At 49.6% G+C, this 16,225-nt stretch overlaps 4 protein-coding genes across 4 annotated transcripts in view; 3 read left to right on the top strand and 1 right to left on the bottom strand.

The window, feature by feature from the left end:
- The window catches only part of CCM_03204 (uncharacterized protein), a gene marked incomplete at both ends in the record, with an annotated part of 904 nt that extends 245 nt beyond the window's left edge, over positions 1-659 (bottom strand). The window contains 3 exons of the mRNA XM_006668355.1: positions 16-241; positions 309-483; positions 537-659. Coding sequence (XP_006668418.1) covers positions 16-241; positions 309-483; positions 537-659 — 524 coding nt within the window. The remainder of the gene's footprint in view (positions 1-15; positions 242-308; positions 484-536) is intronic.
- Positions 660-4,589: 3,930 nt separating this feature from the next.
- On the top strand, positions 4,590-5,692 carry CCM_03203 (farnesyl pyrophosphate synthetase (FPP synthetase); the record flags this gene model as incomplete). The annotated part of the gene is made up of 2 exons (XM_006668354.1): positions 4,590-4,712; positions 4,769-5,692. The coding sequence occupies 2 exons, from the start codon at positions 4,590-4,592 to the stop codon at positions 5,690-5,692; spliced, it is 1,047 nt and encodes a 348-aa protein (XP_006668417.1).
- An 888-nt stretch (positions 5,693-6,580) lies between these two features.
- CCM_03202 (pantothenate transporter) lies at positions 6,581-8,176 on the top strand (the record flags this gene model as incomplete). The annotated part of the gene is made up of 1 exon (XM_006668353.1): positions 6,581-8,176. One exon carries the CDS (start codon positions 6,581-6,583, stop codon positions 8,174-8,176), a length of 1,596 nt encoding a protein of 531 aa, XP_006668416.1.
- Positions 8,177-12,074: 3,898 nt separating this feature from the next.
- Positions 12,075-12,575, top strand: CCM_03201 (uncharacterized protein; the record flags this gene model as incomplete). Its single annotated transcript, XM_006668352.1, has 1 exon — positions 12,075-12,575. One exon carries the CDS (start codon positions 12,075-12,077, stop codon positions 12,573-12,575), a length of 501 nt encoding a protein of 166 aa, XP_006668415.1.
- Positions 12,576-16,225: the final 3,650 nt, after the last annotated feature.

Here is a 16,225-nt window from a genome sequence, read left to right as displayed (position 1 = left end):
GGGTTGGCAGCAGGCGGGTTGGCGGCCGGAGGGTTGGCGGCCGGAGGGTTGGCGGCAGGAGGGTTGGCGGCCGGAGTAGTCTGGACAGCAGGGGGAGGGTTGACGGCGGGGGGAGGGTTGACGGCAGGAGGAGGAGAGGGCTTGTTAGCCGGAGGGGGGTTCTTGTTGCCGGGAGGAGGAGGAGGCACGTTGGTGGGGGGAGGAACGTGAAAGGAGCTGGTGACAATGGTGCAAGGGCAGTCTGGATGAGGCCGTGTTAGTGATTGAACGGGATGGGCCGGAGCTGGGCGGACGGAGAGTGCACATACCGGTAATGGTCAGGGTGGTGGCCTTGGTGACGGTGATGGTCTTGTTACCGTGGACGGGGATCAGAGTAGGGCCCTGTGAAGTCGGTGTTAGTCCATCATATTTCATACACGAGATTCGTCTGTGCTGCGCTGGCAGGCAGGCCGTGGAAGCTCGGGACGACGGCGGGCGGTCCGACTCCGAAGATCCGGCACGTGGCTAAAACGCTCTCGGGAAATAAAGAGACATACAGGGCAGAAGGTAGTGAAAGCAGTAACGACGGTAGTATAGGTGGTCATGTTGCCAGGCTCAGGTCGGGTGCCGTTCATCATGGCGGCGGCGCCGGTAGCGAGAGCGATGAGAGAGAACTTCATGTTGACTAGGTTTCGATGTTTGTTGGATATGGTGCAAAGCGAATGTGTGGATATTGAAAAGAACCAAAAAGTTTTGAAAGCGTTGTGAACCTAAGCTGTAGTTTTTAGATGAAGAGAAGGGGGGGAAAAAAAGAAGTTTTATGCTGGGGGTTGCGGAGGGTCTTTGTAGTCCAACGGCCGGTGGGGGGTTCGTGAGAACCGGTTGCAGCGGAGCGAGATATGGGTGGTGCTATCAATACGGCCTAGCAAGAAAGAGACGAGAATAGAATCGAAACCGGCCAAGGAAGTAAAAAAATAAAATAATAATAAAAATAAACCAATAGAAAAGAAATACAATCGAAATCTGGTTAGTTGGGCATTAGGCGAGGGTTGGATCGATGATGATGAAGGTGAAGGCGGCGGTGCCGTCGCCGGATCCGGATAACGCTGTTGCGGATCCGGAAGTCTGGCGCCCCCACCCGGTTCTTAGGTGTAAGCCGTACGGGCCTTTTTTTTTCCCACTGCGAAGCGGGCTGGTTTTTTGGTCGGCGAAGAGAAGAGCGACGCTTTTCCCTTTTCGAGATGAAACTAGCTACTTGTTGTCCATATTTTTTTGTATTTTTTGTATTTTTTTTTGGCCTGCAAATTGCCTCACACCATTCTGGACGGGTCGTCCGTCGCAGACTGGCTGGAGAGAGCCGCGCCTTTACGCAGGAGAAACCTTAAAAAAAATAAAAATAAAAAATGATTAAAAACAGAGGAACAAGTGAGATTGGCTCCCATCAAGGGATAGATAGTGTAAACAAACAGGAGCAAGTAGACATCTGACGCCATATAATGTCGTTGCTGCCATTGCGTACAATACCTATACAGTAGCCTCTACACCATCACGTCCTTCTGGGCTTCCGCCACCAACTTCCCTCAGCCCAACGGCTCAGCCTAGCAGCAGTTAGTTTCCGAGTGTAGGCACGGCGTATGAGCTAAAACCAGGAAAAAAAAAACCTGGCGTCTCCGGAGCCTTGATAGTGGGACCCCTGTCCATCCAGGCTCCGGTGTGGGTCTCTTTTTTGGCCTTGCCTCCGCAACGCCGTCGGCCCTGCCTTGCTGCAAGGCACACGGCTTTGGTCTAACAAGCTCCCAGGACTAACTATTGATTTTGGGGCCCAGAGGGTGGGGAGGAGAGGATCGTTCGATGTTCCTTCCGGGTTGTTATCCCGCCCAATCATCCGCTCCTCGCGGCAGTGATCCGGACAGGTACAGCATGGGATGTGCGCAAAGTGGCACGATGGAGTTGGTTTGTGGGAAGAAATTCGCTTGGCGGGATTTTTATGACGGCAAGCGAGAAGCCCAAACATGGCGTCACCAGCTCCTCCAAAGTTGCTGAACACGAGGCGGATCCCCCGTTAGTCCAAGTCGGGAAGAAAAATAAAGAACGACAAGGAAGAACTGTGGGCAACAAGGTGGCGAGCTCCGTACGCACCGGAGACTCCCATCGCCCATCTCACCTTTTATTACTTATCTCGTTGTAGTTGTCCACCTGGCGCCAGGCCACCCAAACTCTCTTCTCTGGGACTGGAAGCGCGTCCAGCGTACGCCATTGGTGAGTCGCCCGTCAGCTTGACGAAACTAACCAAAAGGTGTGGTGGTGGCGGCGGTGGTGTGGTGAGGCTGTTTACAGCTTACCGAGACGACAAAGTGGTTGTTGGCCAGCCCTGTAACGAGGAACAGCCTGGATAGGCTGCTACACCGTATCCTCGCAGTGTGTTCGTCTTTTTTTTTTCTTCTCAAGTTTCGATTCTGGACTAGCGGCTCGTATTTGCAGTGGCTTGTTTTCTGGCGGCGTTGCAACGGCCATTGGAATGCTTCTGGTAAGCGTCCTCGGTGCGAGCCTCGTGACGTTGGGAACGGCCGAGCAGCTTTGCTTGCCTCTGCGGTTCGAACATTTCAACCTGGCCAAGTGGGAGCTGGGCGGTTTAGAAACGGCGTAGTACCGGGGCTGCTGCAGAGCTAGACACTCTCGCTTCTTGGAATACAGCACGAGGGTGCATCAACGGAAAGCGTCAATGGGAGCTCGTGAGTTTGTGCCGTGCATGCATATACATTGATGTTTCCGTCCCGGCATGTACGTGCGATACGCTTCCAAAGGTCCAAAGACAGGTTAGATGATGGTTTCGAGGTACTCATGGATATGGAGTGGCACGGGAGCCATCTCGATGATGTGCTTTGTGCATATCTGATGGTGGTCCGGCTCGGAAATGAAATAAAAACGGACCGCAACCGTAGTTATAACTCCGAGCACGGGCTCTGCGATCCGCGTAGATCTGCTTGTTCAATGCATGGATAGCTGGGTTCAGCATGGGTCATTACAACCCTGTCTCGCCGGCCGATGAAAATCTTGTTGTTGGCAGACTGGTCGCGGCGAAACTACCTAATTTGGTAGGTAGGAAGTGTGCGCTATGACAGCTAAAGCCGATGCACATTTCCGGTCAACGGGTGAAGGAATAAGTCGTTGCGAGCGCGGATGATTGCATCCGTCGGTGCTGGTAGCGTCACTTACCCAGTTCTGTCTTGGAACCTGGTGTTTCACTGATCAGCAAAGGTCGACGTGTTGGATGATGATTGACATGACTACCAATCAGACATGAAATCTTCTGGAAAACATATACATGCGGGCAGCATTGCTCCAGGGTAGCACCTTCACTGCCTGCGCTTACCCTGCCTCCAAAGCTCGTGTGCGATGCAGGCATTCCTGACAGTCCAGGAAATCGATGCTTTATTGGCCCCATTGCAAACCTGCAAAGGCACTTGTTGCTTTTTTTCTTCAACTTTGTCAAAGCCGTCACCGGCGAAGTGGGTGGCCGCGGAAACGCTGTTGCGATTGGCAACACTTGGAAGACAGGAATTCATCTACCGCGTCCAGCATTCCAAATGCATTCCAGTCCTGCCCAACCACCAACTTGTCAAGGACGCACGCATGAGTACCGAAATCCGGCGTCATTGACTCACCAGAATCGGCGCAATTGGAACCTGACAAACGCCGGATCCCGACAGGCACAATCAGTGAATGCATTGTCGCCATGCGTTGGCAGGCTTTCGTCACCGGGGCCGTCCACCAGCCAACAACTGCACCAGGATTTGCAATGGGCCATTCGGATATTGATTCGCATTCAATATTCACGCAGTTGGTCGCAGCTCGCCGCATCCAGCACGCGCTGCACTACCACAACCACTGTGCAAACTTCCGAATGCATCCCGCCGTGACGCAAACCGTTTTTGCACCAATGCGTGGCCAACCCCGTTTTCCGCGCCTTCATTTGTAGAATCATATCGGAATTGCTCCAAATGCAGTCGCACTCCTGCACGAGCCGAATTGAGTGTCGGCGTAACCCGGCGTCCAAAAAGAGTTGTTGCGGTGTATTTCTGTCCATGCCTCTTCTAACTAACGGAATTTGGCAGCCCAGACGCAAGTGGGATTTCGGGTTTTTTCTTCCCAGCCGCCCACCTCAGGCCTCTGTATCATTTACCCCACCAACGGACCTTTCCATCCCAACACAAGCCATTGAGTTGCTTCATTCCCCTTTTGTAGCGCAGGCGCCCAAGGCAGACGCCCTTGTCGCCTCAATTTCCAAATATGGCATCAAAACTTCATCACCCCAATGTGACAATGTCCGTGCAAATGCCCCCGCGTCTGGCCACCGGCCTTTGCACCATGGCCAGGGACCCCTGATGTAGTGGGGCTTGAATACCTCTCTCTACACCAAATTTGCCACCAAATTGCATGTACCTTTATCACGTGGAGGGGTTGAACCGCGATAAAGTCATGATACCCAACCAGACAAGCCCTCATTTCCTTACCGCCCCCGCATTGCCCTCATTGCAATTGCTACCTAGATACTCCAAAGCTGCTCGGAGCGTCTCGTTTTCTTCTTCACCCCAAGTCCATCAGACAAGATGCCTGCCGAAACCACCACCCTCCAGCAGTTCGAGACCGTCTGGCCCAAGCTCCAGGCCGCCATCCTCGAACATGCCCAGTCCTACAAGCTCCCCCAAAAGGAACTGGAGTGGCTCAAAGAGGTACGAACCCATTGTCGTGATCAAGTGCCAAACAGCAGCTCACATGCAGCACATAGAGCCTCGAGACCAACACGCTCGGCGGCAAATGCAACCGCGGCATGTCCGTCCCCGACTCCGTCTCCCTCCTCCTCGGCGAGAAGCTCTCCGACGAGCAATACTTTCACGCCGCCACCCTCGGCTGGATGACGGAGCTGCTGCAAGCCTTCTTCCTCGTCTCCGACGACATCATGGACAGCAGCATCACCCGCCGCGGCAAGCCCTGCTGGTACCGCATGCCCGGCGTCGGCATGACGGCCATCAACGACGCCTTTATGCTCGAGTCGTCCATCTACACGCTGCTCAAAAAGTTCTTCCGCACCCACCCGGCCTACATTGACCTCGTCGAGCTCTTCCACGAGGTCGCGCTGCAGACGGAGCTCGGCCAGCTCTGCGACCTGCTCACCGCCCCCGAGGACCAGGTCAACCTCGACAACTTTTCCATGCAAAAGTACCAGTTCATCGTCATCTACAAGACGTCCTACTACTCATTCTACCTCCCCGTCGCCCTCGCCCTCCACCAGCTCAACCTCGCCACGCCAGCCAACCTCAAGCAGGCCGAGGCCATCCTCATCCCCCTCGGCGAGTACTTCCAGGTCCAGGACGACTACCTCGACAACTTTGGCCTGCCCGAGCACATTGGCAAGATCGGCACCGATATCAAGGACAACAAGTGCTCCTGGCTCGTCAACAAGGCCCTCGAGCTGGCCACGCCCGCCCAGCGCCAGATTCTCGAGGAAAACTACGGTCAAAAGGACGACGCCAAGGAGGCCGTCATCAAGAAGCTCTACGACGACATGAAGCTCAAGGATGTCTACCTCGAGTTTGAGGAGAAGCGCGCCGAAGAGATCCGCGCCATGATTGCCAAGGTTGACGAGAGCGACGGCCTCAAAAAGGAGATTTTTGAAGTCTTTCTGGCAAAGGTGTACAAGCGCACCAAGTAAGGGACGGTCATGGGCAAGGTGTGGCGCGCACCGGTGTTGAAAGACGCCAGTCAGCAACGCCTACAAAAAAAGTACATTAATGAAAACGCTACATAAAAGTATCTAATTGCTACGCTCGTCTTATATAGTGTACCGGGTGTGTACATGGGTGCATGCGAGCCTGAGCTCCGCTGCCGAATATCATGAGAAATGCTCGAAAAGTACAGTATCCATTCGATTTCAGTGCCGTCAACCAACCATTGCACAGAGGTGACATTCTTTGCCTTGACTTGCAACCCAATTCAAACGGCATGGCCAGAGAGCACACGTGGTGATTGACTTTACAGAATGATGAGCCCCCAGCTGGCTTTGAAATACATAGGTATGACCTGTGACTCCCGCAAGCCCCCTACCTACCATGACAATTATATCACTGAGCTCAAGGGCGTCAATATCCAATCTCCAACAAACACCATACTTGTGAGGGGTAACCAGAGAATTTGCTGTAAGCCTCCAAGTATAAACTGCCAGAGACTTGTAAGTAAGAGAACGCGTGCTAGCAATCTTATACCATGGTCACCGAGACGCCGCGTTTATTTTCATCTTGTCCACTAATTCGGGACATAGCAACATCTCTTTGGGAGTGGTTCCCTAGTATGTTGGTTCGTTCTCCGTGTCGCATAAGACGCCCATGCGTTGCGGAAGCTGTCTTACACAATTGCATTTAACAATGTTTGCATCTCATTTTCTGGCCAATTGCACCTTGTTGGACCACGAATTAGTCGAAGAGATCATCAAAAACGGATCGACAGATAACCCGGGCCCATAAACAGTCACGAGAGCATATCCTTGCCCTGGAGATGACTCGGGTTTCGACTGTGGGCACTGGCGATGGCGTGATGGCACACGATGCACGCCCGAAATCGGTGCAGCGCCCTCGTCGGCCCGTTCCGTCTCGTGCTTTTCACAGTCTTTTCAGCCATCAACACGACCTATCCGTCCAACACAATGTCCGACACTGTTGAAAAGACCGCAGTCAGTGCCACCACCACCACACCCACTGAAAAACAGCCCGCACTCCAACCTCTCGATGCCTCCTCCGCCACTACCCTCCAAGAGGAGCAGCCCGTCCGCCAGAAGTGGTACCAGTGGTTCTCACCGAGCGACACGCCCGAGGAGCGGCGTCTCATTCTCAAGCTGGACCTCCTCATCCTCGTCTTCGTCTTCCTCGCCTACTGGGCCAAGGTGCTCGACCAGTCGGCGCTGAGCGCGGCCTACGTGAGCGGCATGCGGGAGGACCTGCACCTCTTTGGCAACGAGCTCAACTACCTCAACACGGCGTACATGGTGGGCTACATCACGCTGCAGGTGCCGCTGACGCTGCTCATGACGCGGCTCTCGGCCAGCTGGTGCATCCCCGCGGCCGACGTGCTCTGGGGCGTGCTCACGCTGGCGCAGTACCGCGTCAACAGCGTCGGCCCGCTCTACGCCGTGCGCTTCCTCATCGGCGCCGCCGGCAGCCTCTTCTTCCCGGCCGTCCAGTGGTACCTCGGGTGCTGGTACACGCGGGCCGAGGCCGGCCGCCGCGGCGCCCTGTTCTTCGTCGCCAGCCAGGTCGGCGCCATGAGCGCGGGCTACATCCAGTCGGGTGCATACGCATCGCTGCACCTGCGCGCCGGCATCGAGGGCTGGCGCTGGCTGTACATCATCTGCTTCGCGTGCACCATACCCGTCGCCGTGCTCGGCTTCGTCTGCCTGCCGGGCCTGCCCGAGGCGCCGCGGCTGACGTTTCTGACGGCGCGCGAGGCGGCGCTCGCGCGGGCCCGCATGCGCCGCGACCGCACGGAGCCGCGCAGGCCGCTGACATGGGCGGCCGCGCGGCGCACGCTCGCGGGCTGGCACTTTTGGGTGCTGGTGGGCTTCGCCTTCTTCTTCTCGCAGGCGGACGGCGTGTCGGCCAACAGCGGGCTGCCGCTGTGGCTCAAGGCCGAGGGCTACGGCGTCGCGGCCATCAACACAATCACGACGGTCTCGCCGGCGGTGACGATTGCGGCGGCGCTCGTCTGCGGCGTGCTGTCGGACGCGCACGCCGACGCCAAGGTGCCGCTGATTGCGGCGACGGCGGTGCTCAACGCGCTGGCGGCGGCGGTGCTGGCCGTGTGGCGCGTGCCGGCCGGCCTGACCCTGGCCGCGTTTTTCCTCGCGGGCTCGGCCAATGGCGTCGCGCCCGTCGTGTACGCCTGGGCCAACGAGGTGTGCGCGGGCGACGCCGAGGAGCGCGCGCTGGTGCTGAGCAGCATGAACACGGTGGGCAACGCGTTTGGCGCGTGGCTGCCGCTGTTTGTGTGGAAGACGACGGATGCCCCGCGGTACCGGATCGGGTACGCGTGGGCTGTTGGTGTGGATGGCGGCGTGCTGGTCATGGTGTTTGTGCTGCGGTCGTTTTGGAACCGCGAACAGGCGGCGCGGGGAGCCGGCGGAGGGCGGCGCGGCAATGGGGAGTGAACGGGAGAGGGGACATTTGGAGGACAGGAGCAGATGATGGATTGTGATTAAAGGCGCGTTCAACTGTGTCAATACTACGGTATGTCACTGGCTACGGCTGCAAGTTGACTGTCTGGCTTGGCCCATGAGAGTGTCTACTTTTCACCCTGACATGAGTGGTTACGGGCCGGCACTTTTCTCCTGTCACGATAGAGACTCGACAACCAAGGCGCTACACTTTGCAACCAAAGTGCTAGAGTAGAGGTGACGACAGCTCAGGATTGCGTTACTTGCACAGAAGCGTCAAATTCCCTTGCCATCTCCGAAACTCACTGCCACACGCTTCCGTAGTTCACGTTGGCTGCAAAGCACACCGTGGTTTGTTAATTAGTGTTCGCCTGCTCGGACCAGAGTTGTATGCGACGGCCGGGAACGAGTGGGAGAAACGAGAAAACGAGCTTGCTTGCTGCCCGAGACCCGACGGCCAACTTGTGACAAAGCGAGAGTCAAGTTACAGACGCCTTCGGAGTAGCCGTGAGGGAGCGACTCGGTACCATTGTTGGAGCGAGTAGGACACGGCTAGGTAGGTACATTCACGTGCGAGGCGTTGGCGCGCCCTGAAGAAAACAATTGTCAGAAGCCGCAGGCTTTTATCCAAGTCACTTTGTGGTGATGGTTTGTAGTTGTACATACACGTCGGCATGTTCCGCCGGGGGCTATGCAACCTTTGAGTTGATGAGTGATCACGACCAAAAGTCACTGTACAAGGCGTCACGTCGGGTCGGGATTATTGGTGCAAACGCTTGACAGGCTTGCCTTTCTACAATTGGAAAAAAAAAATTCCCCCAAAAGAACAGCTCTCGCGACTTGCGTAGATGCAAAGAGAAAAATGCGTTTTGTCGGGTGACATGTTTGTTCTTGGCTCCCAATATTGCTGCAATAATACTAAGCGTGCCGAGCGAGGCTCATGTATTGGGTCGGTACGCATACAGGTGCAGGTGAGGCTGCCCTGTTGGTAACAGGTACCTATAGTTAACGCAGTATTACCTCCAGAGATACAGTACCCGTGAAGGCTGCAGCGGATCAAGTGAATAGCGGACGAGCTGCTGATGCAAGGCACAATGTACTGATACAACCACTGTAGCTGCACCTGTAGCGGTACCTGCAGCAGATTCCGAAGCACCGAGCAGCGCACCTTCCTCGCCCTGACTCTTGACACTCTTGACTGCCTTGACTCGGTTAGTTAGCCACGTTAGCCAGCCCACCGCCACGACACGTTCGTTTGACATGCCCAATTTGCAAAGCCCAAGCAGCGCCCAAAACTCAAAACGAAAACCAAGCCGCTGTTGCAACGACCTGCCCGATTCATCTCAGGCAATCGTTCCATTGCCTCAGGCGCGCCCGTTCAAGATCTCTCTATCGGTACCTTGCATTACCTAGACCGCCCAGCGGCAAACCACCGACTTGGAAACGTGTTGCGTGGTTTTCGCCCGTCCGCCGCCATCGGGGTTCTTTTCTGTCGGTCAGCAAATGCAGCATTTGCTGCAAGGCCACGGCCAATCCTTTCAGCCTCAAGCCCGCTGTTGCGCGATTTTCCATCTCGTCCCTCACCACAAGCAAGAAAAATAGAGCCAAAAAAAGGACGAGGCACAAGATGCGTTTGCCTACACACATACATACACATATACGTGGACCCAATCATGCTCATGCAACGACTGGCCTTCTGCAGTCATGCACGCGACCGGCTTGTATTCACATGCTTGCTTTTATGCCGCATCCCAATTTTGGTGACGACTACTACCTACTACAGACTGCATGAGTCGAGCCCTCTTTGGCTAACGGAACGGAGCCTAACGGAGACGTCTTTATCGACACCGAGGGCACCGAGGGCCAAGCTTTCGCCTCCCGTCAGGTACTTCCATGCCACTGCCGGTCCGCCGCACGCCATACCGTCAGGTACCTGGGGAGGAGCGATTCCGGCCGTATTAGAAGCCTCGTCCTCCAATCACGGCTTTCTGCTACGAAGAACTTTGCACGGACGACTACTGACAGAAAAGTGGAGGGCTTAGCAAAGTCAGAAGTTTGTCGGAATATCTGACTAGAGGTACGGAGTACACGACGAACATGTCGATTGTAAAGCGCAGCGCGGCTTGAGTCGCACGTTCCAGGCTGAAGAGAGTACTTTAAAACAATGCCACTCTTGTCGAACCGTTGCCAGTCACAAACTCTACCAACTGTCCCGCCCAATGCAGGCTGTAGGACAGCCTGCAGCGTCTGGAGAACAAAGAAATTGACTGATGCCTGCAGAGCAGCGCTCAGAGACATGCAACCGCGACAACGGAGCATGTAGGCTAGGATCAGACAGATGAGACAAGTCTGGCAGTAATATTTGGATCACTATGCGCCGAGTGGCGGCGATGCTCGAGACTTGAGTAGAGTCGCTTCTGTAACTACGAGGAGCACCACCACATTAGGCAGGTAGGTGGTAACTAATAACTGGTAACCGACTAATTCGTACGAGGTGGACACATAGGCAGCCAACAAAGACGTTCAAGAACCAGCGCGTCGGAAAACTGCCCGCCGGCGTATCTACCGGTGGACGCTCCGTTGAAAACTCTTAAAAAAAGCGTCGTTGGTATTGTCCACGCCGTCAAATACCGGAAAATACTGGGCCCCGAAAGGTACCTTTTGTCGATGCTTGGACGCAACGGAGAAAACTCTTTCGCTCTCCACCAGAACGGAGCAAGGAGCGGAACCGCTTTTTGATTCCAGAACATGGTCGGTAAACGGCTCTTATTATCTTGCCAGTTCTTACATGTCCACCGTTTTGTGACAGGGTATGTACCTCGACAACGATGCGAGAAGCGTCTACGAATACGGAATAGGACGGCGACTTCTTGTACATGGTGCCAGCCTGAGAATCGAATGGCGAGACTGGAAATGTTTGTCGGGACAAAGTTGCCGCCCAAACCATTGTCAGGTTAGCTACCTGCAGCGAGCTGTATTCAGCCCAAAATGAGGGAATAATGAACCAGAATCAGCCCTCTTGGCTCTTGTCCAGACGGCGGGCGCTGCAGCCTGCAGGTACATACATACAACAAGACAAAGGTTATGAGTACTGAGTGGCCACACCGTTCTCCGTCCCACTCACATCATAGGTGGCAACGGAGAGGATGAGACGTCGGGGCTAGTCAAGGTACAGGCGGTACTTTGGAACAGGGGACCTGTCCGCACAGTGTGACGCGGGATAATGGATCAAACTATGAATGGATAATGGATAATAATGAGGGGGGTGTGGACTGTGGCTTGCAAGTTGCATAGAGTCAGTCAGGTACAGACCGTACCGACCGCACACTTGGGCGCATCCACACCAGATAGACTTCCCGCCCATCCCAAGACACAACAGCAACGATGAATCCCCGGCAAGCCAGGCCGCCACGAACAGGTTGTATGTACGAGTATGTACAGTAACTATGTACTCTTGTATATCACACCACACAGAGAACCCCAAGTATCCCTACGTGGATACCCGGCTCCAGACTTTCTGGTCTAGAATCTTTGACACGACCCACGCCCTCGCTATGTACCTCGCTACCCAGTTAGCCAGAACCAGATGCTTCTTCAGACTTCTCACCTTTTGCCCCAGACGGCTTCACTTATAAAGCACCCCCCCCTCCCCGACCCCATTTCCTTTCTCCTCTCTTGTTGCACATACAATCCCTTTGAAAACATTCCTTCTCAACAAGTCGTCTGACTTTATTACTTCCTTTGACAGGAACCTCTTTGCTTCTTCATTCCTTTGAAAGCAAACCCTCACTCCCTCACCCACATACATATCACACCAAGATCTCGACGATCAACACTATCCTTGAACCTTTTTTCTCACAAAAGCTCATTCACCAAAACCCCCCCTATCAAAATGCACTTCACCCAGACTCTCTTCGGCCTCGCTGCCGCTGCCGCCGCTGCCCAAGCCGCCAACACGGTCACCTTCTGGACCCTGGACGACATTGAGCGCACCGTCTACTTCACCGCCAGCCCGGGCTCGCCCGACCTTGCGCCCGTCGTCGTCAGCAACAAGGAGAAGACGACCGTCACCTTCCCCGACAAGTACATTGGCAACTACTACGCCGTCCAGAAGGGCCAGGAGAACAAGCCCGGCATGCTGGGCGAGGTCGCCTTTAACGGCTGGAACGGCATGACCTACTATGACGTCTCCGCCATTGTCACCCCCTCGGACCACAACAATGTCAAGCAGATGTGGCCCGTCAACGAGGCCGGTCCCATGTCTGGCTGCGAGACGTTCCCTTGCGACAACGCCTACTGGGTGCACGACGACATTCAGACCAAGGTCACTCACTCTACCGAGCTCATGACCACTCTCGGTTCTGGCAGCACTGGCCTCACCTTTACCCTCTAAGCGCTTTCCTACGCTGCAAAGGGAAGACGAGAAGCATTGCATACCGCATGTTATAGTCGGCTAGTCGACTGATGCCAATGCTTCGCCCAGGATGGCACCAAGACCACCTTGCGTCTTTTGATGATTTTTTTTTGATTTTTCGCGAGTTTGCGCAGTGCGCCCTCGAAAGCATAAAATTGACTTTTATGGCTTATGAAATAGAAGTGTCGTTTTATTTTTTCTTTTCTTGCAGAAAAAAAGGCAAGAAAGAGATACCCCCCATGGGATGGAAACTGGAATGTTTATGACAATAGATGGCATATGGGTAACCAGGCGCAGAATGGAACAAAACAGAACAGTCTTATGATCGGGCAAGTGTGCTCATGAAAGAGTCAATCCTGACATGAGTGCCTTGCAGGACAGGACAGAAAAAAAAAAGACAATGTTTACACGAGAACATTTTTTTGGGAATCTTGCTTATAGAGCTGCACTTTTGCACACAATACCCTTTCTCTGTACATATTGAGATGAGCCCAAGTTAGGAACTACAGAATGGACATTTACTCCTAGCAACTACAAAAACCAAATCTTCTTATTGTGACTTGTTTGTTTCCGGCTACTGATTTGTTTTATTCTTCTCGTTTCGTTTGCCGCCCTCGACTCTTTTTTTTGACTCGTCACTTTGTTTGTCAAAAGTTTAAACGGCCAGGGGGTCTGTCGACGGGCCTGTGAAGCTGCGAGGCTCCAGCACTCAAGGGTTCTGTAACCGAGCAAGGGATGGGGGGGAAGGGGGGGCCAGCTTGCGCGTCCAGTTTGCGTTCTTTTTTTTACCTCCCCCGAGTTGGTGGTTGGTGGTGGTTGGTTTGGTGGCTGGCGCTCCCAACTCTGTGGTGTGATGTGCTGGAAGGGGGGGGGGGGGGGGATGATGGTACGACTGTGGAATACGAAGGCGTCTATACCTACCGGGAGGGGGCTATTTTCTAACATGGGCTAGTCCACATTTTGGGGGGCTGACATGTCTCGCACTGGCTGGCGAATATGGTGCGTGGCGCGATAGACTTTTAAAGGGGCATATAGTCAATCCCAAAACACTAATATAAATCAACATAGCGCAATTTTTTTAACATACTTTAGATATAGTAATACATATTAATAGCATATAAAAAATATACTACTTATATTATCTATTAAGAATACTATATAATATCTTATAAATACTTTTTTTTAACTATACTATTTTTTTAAGATAGTATTATAATTTTATAATCTTTTAAATATAATAAAAGCTTTTAATTCTATATTAATATTTTATTTTTATAATACTATATAATAAATAGACTTTAAGTATTTATAATACTATTAATAGGCTTAATATATATTTAAAGTATAACCTATTTCTTTTAGAAAAGACACCTCTAATAATAAAATAGGGGGGGGGATCTAGTATATAAATACTAGCCTAGCTTTACTAACCTAGGTATATAACTAGCCTTACTTAGGTAGGTAGGTATTTAGTAGAAATTTAATTTATAGTTTAAATTAAGCTAATAAAAGTAGTAAAGCTTAGTAATTATTAATATATAATAAAGTAAAGGTATTAAAGCCTATCCTATTCTAGGTATTACTATAAGCTATCTAGTAAGTAGGACTTACTATATATTACTAGAATACTAAATACCTCTACCTCTACTATCTATATTATATACCTTCTAAAACACCTTCTTATATAGCTCCTAGCTTTTTAAAGTTTCTAATATAAAAAGAACCTAATACTATAATTATTTATAAGTTATATATTATAAAAAGAAATTATAATAAAAAAACCTAAAGATAAAACTATATAACTAATCCTTTATTATAAGAAGAATCTCCTACTACCTAAGCTAAAATATAAATAAAAATAACTAGATAATAGCTATTAGTAAAATTTACTTTAATATAAATATATTAAAAATAAACCTACCTATACTCTATATAGGCTAAATCTTATTATTTACTTAAATACTTAGTAAGCTCTAAGCTTACTAATAGGTTCTCTTTATAAATATTAAAATTAAGGTAAGAAAAAAAATATAGTACTTCTTTAAAGTCTTAATTTATTATAGTATATTATAATAAGGACCTTTAGTAATAACTAAATCCTAGGCTCTTAAGGTAGGACCTAGTAGTATCTAAGGATAAGGGGATATTACTACTAAGTAGAGGATTAACTAGTACTAATATAGAGATATAATATTAAAGAATAGGATAAATATAAATTAAATCTTAAATTCTATAATACCTTTATTATACTAGTAGCTAGGAGAGGTAGGTTAGATAGGATTAAGGAGAGTAATGCTTCTAAATAGTAATAAGGAAGGTAGGACTAGTATAACCTATTCTACTTCTAGTTTACTAGTAATAGATAATATAGTAGAATTATTAATAGGTCTAAGAAAGGTAGGCTTTAACTCTTCTAATACTTTATTATCTTCCTTAGCAATAAGAGCTACTTAAGATTACTTATAAGTAATAGGTATCTACTTTATAGCAAATATCTACTTTATAGTAGTAGCCCTCTTCCTAGGAGTAGTAGGAGTCTTAAGAGTAATAAGCTTTCTCTTTAGGGTAATAGGCTTCTTTTTAGGAATAAGGCGCTTAAGCTTATAAGTAAGACTACCTCCTAAGGTTAAGGTAGTAAGCTTAGATATATTACTTAAGAGCTTATTATCCTTAAAATTATCTATATTATACTTCTTAATTATACTATACTTAGTATCTAAGTCTTTTTTAACTAGGATAGTCTTCTTTTTCTTTATACCTATAGTATATATTAATAAAAAGATTAAGTATAGGTATACTTTCTTATATAGAATAGACCTACTACTTTTTACTTAGATCTATAAGTAGTATACTCCTTTTAAATAAAGCTATATTTATTAATATTAGGCTTATAGTAGCCTTTAATATAGTTAGAATTAAATACTAGAGTTCTCTTCCTTAATATTCTATAACTAGAGTTTATTAGAAATAAAAACTTAAAATCGTTAGGTATTACTAAGCCTATTATAAAGGTATAAATTCTAAGTATAATATTAGGACGCTTAGTTATAAATATATTCTAAGCTAAGCTAAGCTAGGATTTATCTCTATTCTTAATTTATAGAGTATAGAGAAAATTTATAGTAGTTAGATAGACCTTTAGATCCTTTAGGCCTAGAAGGCTTATATCCTAAAGAGTATAGTATAATAGGTTACTAGAGTTATAGTTAGTAGATTTCTTAGGAATAGTAGTAAAAGGATTTACTTACTTTATTTTCTTTATAGCCTTAAATATAATAGCTTTAGTTATTAATAGACTAGTAATAGGCTTAGTAGCTTAAGATAACTTAGGGGTACTTATACTAATTATTACTATAAGAAATAAGGGCTTTCTACTAGCCTTATACTTATACTTAAAAGATAGGATAGGATAGTAATAAATTAAAAAGATATAGTAAAATAGGTAGTAAGAAGCTTAAGATTATCCTCTTATAAAGAAATAATAATATAGAAGGGAGGTATTAAAGAAGAGAGAGAAGAAGCTAGTAGGAAAGGAAATAAGAATAAAGGTAGCTATATTTATTTACTAAATATAACACTAGCACTATACTATTTAAAGAATATAAATAGCCTTAAATAGGAATCCTAAT

The sequence above is a fragment of the Cordyceps militaris genome, assembly GCF_000225605.1.
Source record: "Cordyceps militaris CM01 unplaced genomic scaffold CCM_S00002, whole genome shotgun sequence".
Taxonomy (NCBI): Eukaryota; Fungi; Ascomycota; class Sordariomycetes; order Hypocreales; family Cordycipitaceae; genus Cordyceps; species Cordyceps militaris.
Note: the sequence above shows the minus strand (reverse complement) of the source record. Positions and strands in the feature narration are given on the sequence as shown.